Source organism: Macadamia integrifolia, chromosome 5, assembly GCF_013358625.1.
Source record: "Macadamia integrifolia cultivar HAES 741 chromosome 5, SCU_Mint_v3, whole genome shotgun sequence".
NCBI classification, from domain to species: domain Eukaryota; kingdom Viridiplantae; phylum Streptophyta; class Magnoliopsida; order Proteales; family Proteaceae; genus Macadamia; species Macadamia integrifolia.
In genome coordinates, this window is record NC_056561.1 from 46,660,010 (window position 1) to 46,673,186 (window position 13,177).

The 13,177-nt window shown below is 38.5% G+C and overlaps 1 protein-coding gene across 2 annotated transcripts in view; it reads right to left on the reverse strand.

Moving 5' to 3' along the window:
* Positions 1-5,487, reverse strand: part of LOC122079231 (ATP-dependent DNA helicase At3g02060, chloroplastic) — a 36,617-nt gene extending 31,130 nt beyond the window's left edge. For both annotated transcript variants that reach the window (XM_042645513.1, XM_042645512.1), the window contains exons 1-3: positions 4,444-5,487; positions 3,504-3,729; positions 2,931-3,176 (exon numbers count right to left, since the gene is read on the reverse strand). In XM_042645513.1, the coding sequence (XP_042501447.1) occupies positions 2,931-3,176; positions 3,504-3,729; positions 4,444-5,057 (1,086 nt within the window). In that variant the 5' untranslated portion in view covers positions 5,058-5,487. The remainder of the gene's footprint in view (positions 1-2,930; positions 3,177-3,503; positions 3,730-4,443) is intronic.
* Between the last annotated feature and the right edge of the window lie 7,690 nt (positions 5,488-13,177).

Consider the following 13,177-nt stretch of genomic DNA (forward strand, 5'->3'; position numbering starts at 1 on the left):
AAAAAAAAAACCCTACTAATAAATCCAAAACCCAATAAAGAAAGCGACTAAAGAACTTAGCCCACTTAATTACAATATTTTCCATGACCTAAAACAGAATTTATCATGGTCCTTTGTGAGAGCAAATTTATAGCAGCCTCAAAGGGCTCCCACATCAACATCACCAAACACTTATCCAAGAAATAGCAACTCGAGGCATCCAAGTATCCAACTACCTCATCATCATCAATATATAAATATAAATAGAGTTTTAAAATGTTTGTTTCTACGAGGTGGACTGACCTAGTAGATATAGACCATCTTCCTAAAGTACCCTCTGGATTAGCAAAGTGATGCAGTTGCATTAGGCATTAATTCCATATGGAGGCCTATATCCAAGCTTGAGAGGCCCATAAGGTGTTGGTGGCAGTCCAATGGATAGTTATACTATAGGTTGGACCTTTTATTTTTTGAGTTTTCATTGTAATGAGCTTAATTTATAAGCCCATAAAGTGGCATAAAGTTAGTTCACGGGATTAGTAATAAAGTTTAGTGTTTCAATTAGGTTAGTATACCTAATACCTAGACAGAGTTCTTGAGTCTAATTACTTTAAGTCAATATAAGAGAGTCATTATGAGTCTTTTTATGAATCAAAATACACCCAAAGATTTATTAATCGGTGTCGGGTATCATATCGAAGGGCTGATTTTAAGAGACATATCATATTATATCAAAGAGAAGCAAAACATGCTAAAGATATGCACGGATGTGCTAATGATATACATAAAATACAATTTTGAAGCATAGAACACATTATTATGCAATATGTAAATATATATCAGCTTGATGCAAGGTTGAGTCCTTTTTCCCTAATCTAGTGATGCACATAAAAAGATACAAAAAAATTAAGAGAGAGATTTGAGCACAAAAGAGATATGCAACTTTACCTTTTTTTTTGCCCAAATATGTTTCGATCCGTGATTCAAGCACTATAAATCCCCAACTTATTGAAATGGTGAAGATGATGGTTTTTTTTTCTTTCTTTTTTTTAAATGTATGTTATATGATTTTAGACAAACTCAGATCGAAGAGAAAAATAAGTTTTCAACGCCTTCGGTTGCTCACGGCTTCTTTTTTGCAAATTTAAAGGAGGCGTATCAAGTGTATCTTACCTGTGTCAATCCGTATCAAACTGTATTAGCCCGTATTATTAAATATCATATCGATACCCGTATCAGTAAATATCGTATCGATACCCTCTAGTACAGATACATATCGGCCGAACACAATAAGCATCGATACTTAAGACTTTGAACACACCCCCCATCAATTGGAGATTATTTGAGTAAATAATTTTTCTTTAGAATTTTGGTGGTGTTGAGCAGTGCAAACGGAATTGGTATCCCATACCTGATTTCTTCTCTTTTCTTTTGTTCCCTTCTCTCTTCTTCCTCCCAAGTAGATCAATCTCATCTCTCTTCCCTCCCATTCCATTGATCTGATTCTTTCCTTAACAAAGCAGTTACTCCCTTTATCTCTCTGATCACAGATCTGATCATTTGGCCTGCTTGCATCTAAGATGCATACTTTGGATTTTAAGATTGCATTAGAAATGTACATTATACACTTCCTTTGGCTGAAGTAATATCCCTCGAAGACTCCTCATTTCTCAAATAAACAAGGCATGAATCTTTGTGCCATGAGGATATCTGTGAAGAAACACATGGATTTTTCGGCTGCCAAGTTTCAAAATCATCATGGCAGGGCAGGGCTGGGCCAAGGATTAAACTATCGGTATTGGTTGTCGTATCTGTCGGATAAATTTAAGATACGTATCAGAGGGTATCGTATCGTATCGGAGATACGCTAAGATATGCGAAAGATCAAGGATTAAAGTATCGGTATCGGTCACAATATCGAAAGGCTAAATTTAAGATGCGTATCGGAGGGGTATCATATCGTATCGGAGATACTTTAAACAATTGGCAGCCAATTTTTCCAGTTGTGCATCACCATCAAATGTATATCCTGTTTTTACTAATCCCAATTTACTTTTATGTAACCTGGATATCTTCACTAGGTGAACCCTCCTATTTTAGCTACGAAAAAGGACAATGTGGCTGATCAAGAACATCCACTGGAAAGGGGAACCTCCAGACTGCCCATGTGTCTAGCTCCTCTGTCCACATGCATGACCAATAACACTGGCAAGTTGAAATTTCAAAATTTAATCCAGAACGTTAAGAATGAAGGATTTAATTTCCCATGTGACACAGTGCTTCAGGACGGACAGTTACCACATAAGGATATGTGATATGCGGAGCCCATCTGGGCCATCAACTAAGCTGCCACGAAAGATTCCTGTATCACCTAGGTCACATCAAGAAGGAAGAACTTTTGTGGTCTACGAGAAAAACCTCCAAGGCCATCAGGTGACTCAGGTCAGACTGATCACAGTTTGTGATATCAATATTTGTAGTGCTTAAAGTGAAGAATGCATGCTCTACCTAAGGTTTTTTTGTGCTCTGTCGAAGGTTCTTTGCCCTCAGTCGACATCTAATACAGTGTTCTCTGAAACATTATTAAGGGAATTTTAGTAGAAATCAATAGTTTAAGTTGGACGTGATTCCTTCAATGAAGGAGCCCAAGTAACTAGGACCTTAGGGTGCGATTTTGAATAAACAAAAACAGAAGCAATTTAGTTTTATTTAAAAAAAAAAAGCAAGAGTCAAAGCGAGTAGATTATACAGGTTTCGATTCTCAAAACTTCACACTGAATCAACCAACTTTGGGGCATTTCCACAAGAAAACTTGGCATGTTTCCAGGTATATAACTTACACATAGTTCACCTTGAAGTGGAAAAACACCATGTTTATCACAGATTAACGGGCATTCAAGCAATATTCATGAAAAATAAGGTCAGTCTCATAGGAAGAAAACCTTTCATACCTGAAACCTGCTCAAGAGTCCAACCTTGATGTAAGGATACCTGGAAAAGCGCTCAGAAATAACATCGAAGTGTTGTTTTGCTAAAACAATAGTTGGAGCTAGAACCATAGCCTGCTTCCCTGCTGAAACAACACAAAAAATGGCACGTAGGGCAACTTCTGTTTTACCAAAGCCAACATCTCCACATATCAGCCTGTCCATTGGAGTTCCCCTCTCAGTCAAGTCCTTCTCAACATCAATGAAAGCCTGAAATAACATTGCAACACTGTAACAAGGAGGTGAAGATCCAGTAATTGAAAAGAGAAAACTTTAAGGAGCTAAATTCACTATTCTAACATAATAAGAGTTGAAAAAGCATATAAAAATCAAGTAGAAAATACATTATTCAAACTCCAGTTCGTATTACCAAAGAAGGTGTGCAACTAAATTTGTGCAATCAGGATTTCTGAGGATATCAATGTAAATGTATGGTACAACCACAAGCACTACAAAGTAATGTGTGCTTAATCTAACAAAAAAGAAACAACCAACAGAACCTAGAGATGCTTTTGGTAAAAGGGGATAAACGTTTACCTGTTTCTGATCAGGAGTGGGCTCATAAGGAAATTGAGCGACAAAATCATCCATTCCAGTACTCTTCGGGTATGGCAGCCTCTTTTGTTTCAGCCTATGTAAATATAGCTCCATCAAGTCAACAACCATTTTCTGGATGGCAATCTTCCCTTTTATCCTTCTCCTCTCCCATGCACTGGTATCATTTAATTTGCTCAATGTCTTTGGCTTTTTTGTTTCGTTTGGACTGGAAAGAGGAAGAAATATGACAAGAAGGTTAAGCCATATGAAACAGAACATTGCTTCAGCATACATATCAATGTCAAATAAAGGAGTAAGAATTAGGCACATATATTATAAGGCACAACTTTAGCCCCAGTTTGGGCACAACTAGCGTCCAATTTCAGGGTTTAGTTGATTTTCATATCCAGGGCTCATGAATACTAGAACAATATCCAAGCAACTGTCTTAACACCATAAGGAATGTTAGATTAGCCATAGCTCCAAACCTATGAAGATTCTATATATATATATATATATATATATATATATATAGGCAAAAGAGCGCTACCCTTCTGGCGCAGGTACATGCCAGCGCTTCATCTTCAGCATGGGGGCAGCATGGTCTTTCCACACCCACTGTGTCTAGGCGTGTACATGTGCCAGCGGGTAGAGTTCTTTCTTCCTATGTATATAATGAATAAACTTCCGGGTCCTTCAAAATAATCTCTGCCAATTCATGTACTAAAATCATTCACATTCTAATAAACTAGTGAAATTAGAGGATTGCACAAAGACATTTCACATGATTAATAAAAATCTACTGATATCTATCAAAATAATAACAATAATAATAATCTACTGACAAAGGGTACTAGACATTGACCTTAATTAGAAAGGGAATTCAATAACTGCGAACAGAAAATGTAGAATTCCAGAAGAATACGATAAAAAGACCTACAGATTATATCGATATAGGAGACGTGATGCTTGCTTAACAGGCAGCTTCGCCATTCCATCCGCATAGTCTATAAATACATACTCAATGGGCTCCGTGGAATCCTTGGGAACATCGTACTTAATCCCAACAAATCGTCCAACTCCAACTCTCTTGTGAACAACATAATCTCCCGGACGAAGTGTATAAGGATCGACCTTGTAACTAAACCCATCTGAGTTCCCTTCTCCCTCTCCCTTCAATTTCTGCAGTCCCCTCTGCTGCTGCTCCTTCACTAATTGAATATATTTCTCTGCTTCCTGCGAATCCATGACAGTTCTCGAAGAATCTCTATTTCCGAGGTCACGACGAATCCTCTCATTCAGAATAGATATGGCGTCCGGCTCGGTTTCGAGCTTTTCTTTCCACTTCGTTGTTTGCGCAGCTCGCGATACTGAAATACCTCCTGTGTAAACATTAGTGATTAGAGATCGTCTCTTACCAGTCCGGCACCGGCACTTGACCGTGGAAAATGGCAGAACACCAGTCGACGAGATAAGTTCCAAGGAGCGTGGAAAAGAAGCCGCCACGTACTCTGATGCAAAGCTGGAGCCAGCAGAAGCAATAGAAAGCGCCATTGACGATCCTCAATGATCTCGCGATGATGCCAACCGGAAGAAAAATGGTGTAAGAATTAACTGAATCCCATTCTATTCGGATTTCGGAGTTTCATATGTAATGAGCATATTTTTTTATTTTCTTTTTCTTTTTCCCCCTTTTCTGGTAGTCTATGAATCTAGCAGAGCGGTTTAAGAAGATAATTCAAGGAGTTAACATAAACTAAAAAAGTAAAAATACAAAATTGAGGTGGCCAGGACCGCCAGGTAGAAGATATTTCGCGGGAATGATTATTATACAAAACCATGTCTGACACTGGACTGCTGGAGTGCCTTCGCGCCGGTACCGTACTAGAGCCATCGTCTTTCTGGTCGGGTCGCCTGGGCTTGGGGCTCTAAGGGTAGTCATCCCCCAAGACTCCCAAGTCCCAGCTCCCGAGTCCCGACTCCCGACTCCCGACTCCCGACTCCCGACTCGACCCGATTTATGTATTTCTCTCTCACTCTCTGTTTTTTCTTTCTCTTAAGACCGATTAGGGGGCAGCAAATGGCCCATGGCCCCTGGCCCCTGGCCCCCACTCTCTTTTTTTCTGAACATCTCTTGTCAAGGGCCCATAGGCTATCTAGAATGGCAGCCCAAAGGCAACCAGGATGCGTCCTAACTCAAGGAAGGGCAGACAAGGAGGGGGTAAGAGGGGGGACTCAGAACTGGAGACATACCATGGCGAAAGTTATTTCAACAATTAAAACCTTTAACCAAATGTGCTAGCACTTTTTGGCCATGGGGCCATGCTTGGACACCTTCTCACATTGATTTTATTAATAATTATCCTTCTCTCTTATAAAAAAAAAATCGATATGATAATATCTATGTGAAGAGATATAATGTATGCCTTATAGCCTTTTTCCTTAAATCTTATTTTACTTTCCAATCAAAATCCACTGGATATAAAAAGCAAAAATAAATATCACAATTTGAAATGAATACTTATCAAATATGATAAGAGGTTTAAGTAGATTAGAGGTTACCCAATCAGGATTAAAAGAGTTTCTTTCTCTTTCTTCTTTTCCTTTTTAACAACTTCGCTTTAATTATATTCCCTTTCCTTGCCGCCAAACAAAGCCTATGAGTCTTGTATTTGAAACAAAAAATAAATTAAAATAAAATAAAAAATCATATGAGGCTCTAGATTTGCATAATAAGGATATCAGATGGGAGGACCATAAACAAAGTTGGGATATCATCATAAAAATTGAATATTTGAGTGATGACTGATGAGAGGTTAATTTGATGATAGAAGGCTCTAATGAAATTTTATTATTCTATCAAAATAAAATCACTTGAAATGGTTTCAGCTTTTGTTTTTGGCTATTTAAATCTTTACCCTTGGAATCCTTGATCACTTCCTTTCCTTTTCATTTCAATAAGAATCTTATTGATACTACACATAAAATATATCTTATTGACCTATCCTCAAAAATGGGGAAAAAAATTTAATTCAGCAGTTGAGATGGCCGGTCTCTGGATGCAGAGGGTTGAAGAGCCTTTCCAACAATATCTCCAGTATTTGTCAGTGGCACCAAGGGGGGAGAACTCTCTCTGAAGCCTATATAAACCAATTTTTATGGATGAATTAGAAAATGAGGGTTGAAGTAGATCAAAGCATATAGAAAAGGACCAAAACACTGCTCATGAACAATGGTCTCGTGACACTGTTCAGATGGTACTGTTCATGAAGAGGTCACACGACACGATTCACATGGCACACTGTACATGAAGATCTTTTGTGGGACCACTTGGGCAGTTGGCAGGGGTAAGATGCTGCCAATATTTGTTAGGATATTATATCTTAGTTTTTATTTCAGTACTTTATATTTTCTTGTATAGCTATTGAGTCAATATCTAGGAAGTCAGTTCCCCTTTTCCAGCCCCCCCCCCCCAAAATAAAAGTAACCAAACCAAGACCAAACAAGAATAAAGAGAATGAAAAGTAGAAAGAAAAGAGAAGAGAAGAGGCCATCCAATGGTTAGGAGAGGCAACATGTGATTGTGTGCGTTAGGTCACAATCACAGACTCCTCCTCGTAATATATATATATATATATCTGACTTACAAGAGAGTTAGTTTAAAGGTCTAAAATACCCCTAACCTACTTGTTACAATGATAAAAGGGACACTAAGCCTGATAGGACAAAACTGTTCCCAAAACTTCAATAGTCTCCCTTAAGCTAGGGCATATAGTCACCCATGCTCAGCTTGTTACAACAATTGCGAGAACTAGGGGCAAACAAGAACTTAGTAAATATACCGGCTAGGTGATCTGAAGAAGAAACAAATGGAGTCTCAACTAGCTTCTTCAACATGGCATCTCGAACAAAATGTTAGTCCACCTAAATGTGTTTGGTCCGTTCATGATAGACTGGATTGCTAGAAATATACATAGCTGCTTGGTTGTCACAATATATCTTCATGGGTGTAGGCACAGGAAAACCCATCTCAAGAAGGAGAAACATGTTAGCTCGGCAGTAGTATGGGTCATGGCCCTGTACTATGCCTCAGAACTTGACTCGGCAATTGTTATATGTTTCTTGCTCCGCCAAGTAACCAAATTACCCCCAAAAAACGTACAATATCCTGTAGTCGAATGACGAACACTGGCTAAACCAGCTCAATCAGCATCAGAAAAAGCAACCAACTCCATATGCTTATTAAGACGATAAACCAACCCTTTACTAAGGGCACCCTTCAAGTAACAAATGATCCAAACAGTTACATCCCAATGAGCTTTTTGAGGAGACAGCATGAACTAATTGAGAATCCCAACTACAAAATAAATATCTGGTTTGGTAATTTTAGGATATAACATTTTTCCTACCAAACTCCTATATTGATGAACATCGAGAGGATCACCATCATCGACACCAAACTTCTGATGATGGTCCATTGGAATATCCACTGGCTTGGATGCAAGCATAGAAGTATCAGATAAGAGATCTAAGACACGCTTGCGTTGAGACCGACTGATGACTTTCTTGCTTCCCACAACCTCAATACCAAGAAAAATAGCGGAGATCTCCTAGATCCTTGGTCTGAAAATGCTATTGTAAATAGGTTTTTACCTATGCAATACCAACCACGTCATCACTATAAATGATAAAGTCATCCACATGGACAATCAAGACAACCAGTTGACCGCCACATCGGCAAACATGGAGTGATCTCCATAGCATTGTGAAAAACCACAAGACATCATTGTAGCATTAAAATTGTCAAACCATGCTCTAGGCGACTGTTTAAGACCATTATAGCCTTACGTAACTTGCAAACATGAGTAATATCCTACCCCTGAGCAACATAACGCAGAGGCTACTCCATATACACCTCATCAGCCAAATCACTATATAGAAATGCATTTTTAATATCTAACTGAAACATCTACGAAACAAAGTTAACAACTACAAAAATAAGCGAACGAATAGGATAGAAAGACTCGAAGTAGTCAACCCCATAAGTCTAGATATAGCCTTTGGTAACTAAACAAGCCGTGAGCCACTCAACAAAGCCACCAGGAAGGTACTTAATAGTGTGATCCCAACTACACTTAACCAGGTCCTTACCAGGAGGAAAATCTACCAAACTCCAGGTGTTACATGTTTGAGTATCCATTTCAACATCAATGGCAGCCTTCCAAGGAGGACGACAAAGGGCCTCAGTATGATGCGTAGGTATAGTAGAGGTAGACAATAACAAGGCAAGACTATGAATAAAAAAAAAAAGATGGGAAAGAGAAAAAACTTATCAATAGGAGACACAGTATAGACTTTTGAGTACAAAAATGTGTACCTTTATGCAATGCGATTGGTAAGTCATGAGGCAATGAAGTAGGTGGAGCTTCACCAAAGGAAGAAGCTAGTAGATGTCAGACGTGGTGAAAACGTAGGAGCAGTATAAACCACATCCTATTGCACTTTCTTGTTCTTGCATTGATATACCTATAGGGGTCGTCTAGATTGAACACTAGGAGCATTAAGATATGTGACTAACATAAAAATAGGAGCAGTAATAATGTGCCACTCGTCCCTAGAAGAGACGGAGAGAAGCAACAGATCCTCAAAAAGAAGATGACATCAGCACACACAAAATACCTATGAGAGATAGGGCCATAACACCTATCTCCTTTCTAGGTGCAAGGATAACCTAGGAAAATACACTTGATAGACCTAGGGGAAAGCTTAACAAAAGATAAGTGTAAGTTATAGACAAAGTAGAGACACCCAAAAACACGGGGAGGTAAAACAAAGGTGGATAAGCCAGGAAAAACAACAGAGAAAAGAGGCTTGGCAATAACAGAGTAGTGCATACGATTAATTAAATAACATGAAATTAACACCCCATCACACCAAAATTACTTTCGAGCAGGCAAATGTAACATGATAAGCACATGCAACCTCTAGAAGATGTCTATTTTTCCATTTTGCCACTTCATTTTGTTGTGGAGTGTAGGAACAACTGGTATGGTGAATCATTCCATGGGCAACACAAAACTCATAAATCTCATGTTGAACATATTCCAAAGCATTATCAAAATGAAAAACTTTAATAAAAGTGCCAAATTGAGTCTTAATTTCATTATAAAAAATTACAAAAACTGACAAAAAATCTGAACGATCCTTCAAGAGGTACAACCATGTGAGATGGGAATGATCGTCCACAAAGGTAACAAAATACATAAAACCATGCTTGTTCTTGACATGACAAAGACCCTAGCTATTTGAATGGACTTAAGAAAATAAAGACAGACTACTAGCCTCAAAATGAGAAAGAAAGGACACACAATGGTGTTTTCCTAACTTGTAAGCTCCACACTTTAATCTAGATGCAGACTTGAAAGCAGGAAATAACAACTTTAACCTAAATAAAGATTGATGACTTAAATGACAATACCATTGGAAATGAGTCACCTCACCAACAGAAGTAGTAGTAACAGAAGTAGGAGCACCACAATTGAGGTAGTATAATCACGCCCTCCACCAATTATCTTCCTTGTGTGAAGATCTTGAAAAACACTATGAGTAAGGTAAAGTGCACATAACAGTTTAAGGATTTAGTTAGGTGACTAACCAAAAGAACACTTAATGGAAACTGAGGGACATGTAATACAGAGGAAAGACTAAGGAAAGAGGTTGGCCAAACTCTACCATAACTAGAAACTATGGTGGATGACCCATTAGTGAGTATCACATAGGAACAACGATAATTATTACTACAATATGTAAATAAAGAAGACTCATCAGTCATATAGGTAGAGGCCTCAGAGTCAATAATCCAAAAAGTAGTAGTAAAGAAGGCAAGTGTACCTGCGTAGCTAGAGTAGCGGAGGAGGAAGGCCCAGAAGATGTACCATTGGATGCTTCAAGACTTTATAACTACTGTAATATCACACGAAGTAGTAAAGGAACTACCACCCAGGAAGGTTCCTGATGTAGAGTCACCAACGGATACTGTATCACTACCACAATCAGAAACTGTATGATTTACCAATTGAGTTGCCCATTATAGCTTGCCATGCTTGGCCTAACACGTATCAACCATAGGGTTGAGTTTACCACAATGAGTGCACTGTTAATTGGCACAGTCTTCAGTACCTCGATAACCACCACCATGACCTCTTCCAAAGCCACGACCAGCTAATAGAAGCAGAATTATCCTTGGGCGAGGGGTCAAATTTACCAAAAGTAATGCGCAAAAGACAAGAAATATCAGCAAGTGTGGGAACACTCTCACCATCAAGTTTGTGACCCTTGACACTCTTCATATTAGAATTCAAACCAGCAAGAAACTTGGATACAAAAAATTCATTACGTTAACCATTGAGCTTGTTTATACCAGTGGTAAGGGGTTGAAACACATTCATTTCCCCAATAAGGCATTTGAAAGCATTGTAATAGTCTTCGAGAGACTTATTCGATTGTTGGAGCTGAAACAACTTCTCAAACAAATCATAAGCATTATTCATGTTCTTCTCCTGAGAGTAGGTATCCTTCAAATCATCCCGAACACCCTTAGTAGTGGTTTGGAACATAACATTGGTAACCATATCAGAGTAATGGCATCCTCCTTCATCCACTCACCGTAGCCACTATCAATAGAAGAAGACTTAGATGTAAGATACTTAAGCTCGTCGCAAGCCATGATATAAACTTTCGTAGCTTAAGCCCATAGAAAAATGGTTGGAACTGCCCTTGAGATTAATAGAGGTAATAGTCACATTCATTGAATTCGAAGAAGGTGTAGGGTTGGTAGACTTGTTATCAATCATAATAATAAGTACCAAGGTGACTAGCAAAAATAATCAGCAGTAAAGGAAGTAAAACCAAGCCCACGAGAAAAATCAAGGGTTTCAGGGTTTTGAAACCACCCTAAATCGATAGGCAATAGAATAGTAGCACGAAGGCTAAATAATCAACTATAAATCATACCAGATTGATGGCTGAGTAGGACTAGAAGAACAAACCAGCAGTAGATAACCTTCCAAGTAGCGTAGAAAACCATAAATCAGTCCCAAAGAGAAATCAATTTCTTATGGTTTTGATGGAGCATCAACCAATGGAGCACATATCCTTGTAGAGCCATGTACCAGAGGATTATAAAGCAAGAAAACTAGCAACCATAGTAGAAATACCAAACATATCCCAAAAAGAAGCCACAGACATCAACCAAGAAGAAGCACCAAAATCGATTTATCTACTACTGCTCCAACCTAGCAGTAGTAGATAATCAAGTAGACAATATAGAAGCACTCCATCAATAGAGGAGGAGGCTAAATGCATAATAGGTGTAGTAATAGGTGGCTGCACACCACAGGGTTTTCAAACAAAGAAGAAAATCAGTAGAGAGAGAAGGAGACACCCTCGATTTGATTGAGGCTCTGATACCATGTTGCAAACTAGAATCTAAGTAACCAAACCAAGACCAAACAAGAAGAAAGAGATGAGGCCACCGAATGGTCTGGAGAGGCAGCCTGCAATTCTGTGTTAGGTCACTATTGCAGACTCTTCCTCCTTATATATATACGACTTAAAAAAGGGTTAGGTTAGAGGTCTAAAATACCCCTAACCTACTTATTACATTGGTAAAAAGGACACTAAGCCCGATAGGACAGTATTGCCCCTAGAACTTCATCAAGTTTCAATTATGTAATTAATGATGATAGTTGGTTATAAATCTTTGAGGGGTTCCTATTGACCATGATTTGATTAATGAAAAAAAAACGAAGTTTTGCTTTGTGCTAATCGGTGAGAAGCCAATGGTGAGATACCAATGTCTGTGAGAGACAGACCAAGGCTATAGGTGAGAGGCCTTGGTCATATCCCCATCTCCTTCCCTTCTTCTTCCCCATCAATTCTTTGTTTATATTTTTAATATTCTGCAACAACCTGGTGTCTGAGAAGATATCAAAGCACTGTTACTACTATTGAGTTGTTTTTAGATCCCTGAAGCCTGTTCTAATCAAGTTCCAACTTCCAACGGGTTATGGTTTTGAAGATGAAAGTTCCTATCCTGCAGCTCAACTTCTGGAGATTTTCTGTAGAGAATTTTGTGGACTTGGAACTCCTGATCAACCAATCCATTCTAGCCCAAGTTTTGAAAGTGAAAAACCACCCAAAGTCCTCCCTTCAATGGTAGTTTGAAGCTGATCTATTGGTTGGGTTAGATGTTATCAGTGTTTATTTGTTGCTGGAACCATTTGTTAAAGTCCTCTGTTATCAGTAACTATGACCCAACTGTAGGTTAGGACTTCATTGACCAAGCCCTACATTAAAGGTTAAAGGAAAGAAGGCATTGTAACATATTTCTCAACGAGATGAATGTTAACTAGTGATAATTATTTTCTTTGTAACTCTAGCCATGGAGCCTGTTTATGGGCCCATTTCTCCAATAATGTTTTCGCAAACTTTTCATTGATAAATTGACTCTTACTCATCTCCCTTACAATTATGAAGAGACAAATTTTATTTTATTTTGGGGGGGGGGAGGGGAAGAGGGTGCATGATAACAAAGTTTCTCTTAATACATAAAAGAATCCACCCAAGACAAGTATTTGCATCATATGAAAATTATAGTTTCAAAGCAGATCTCA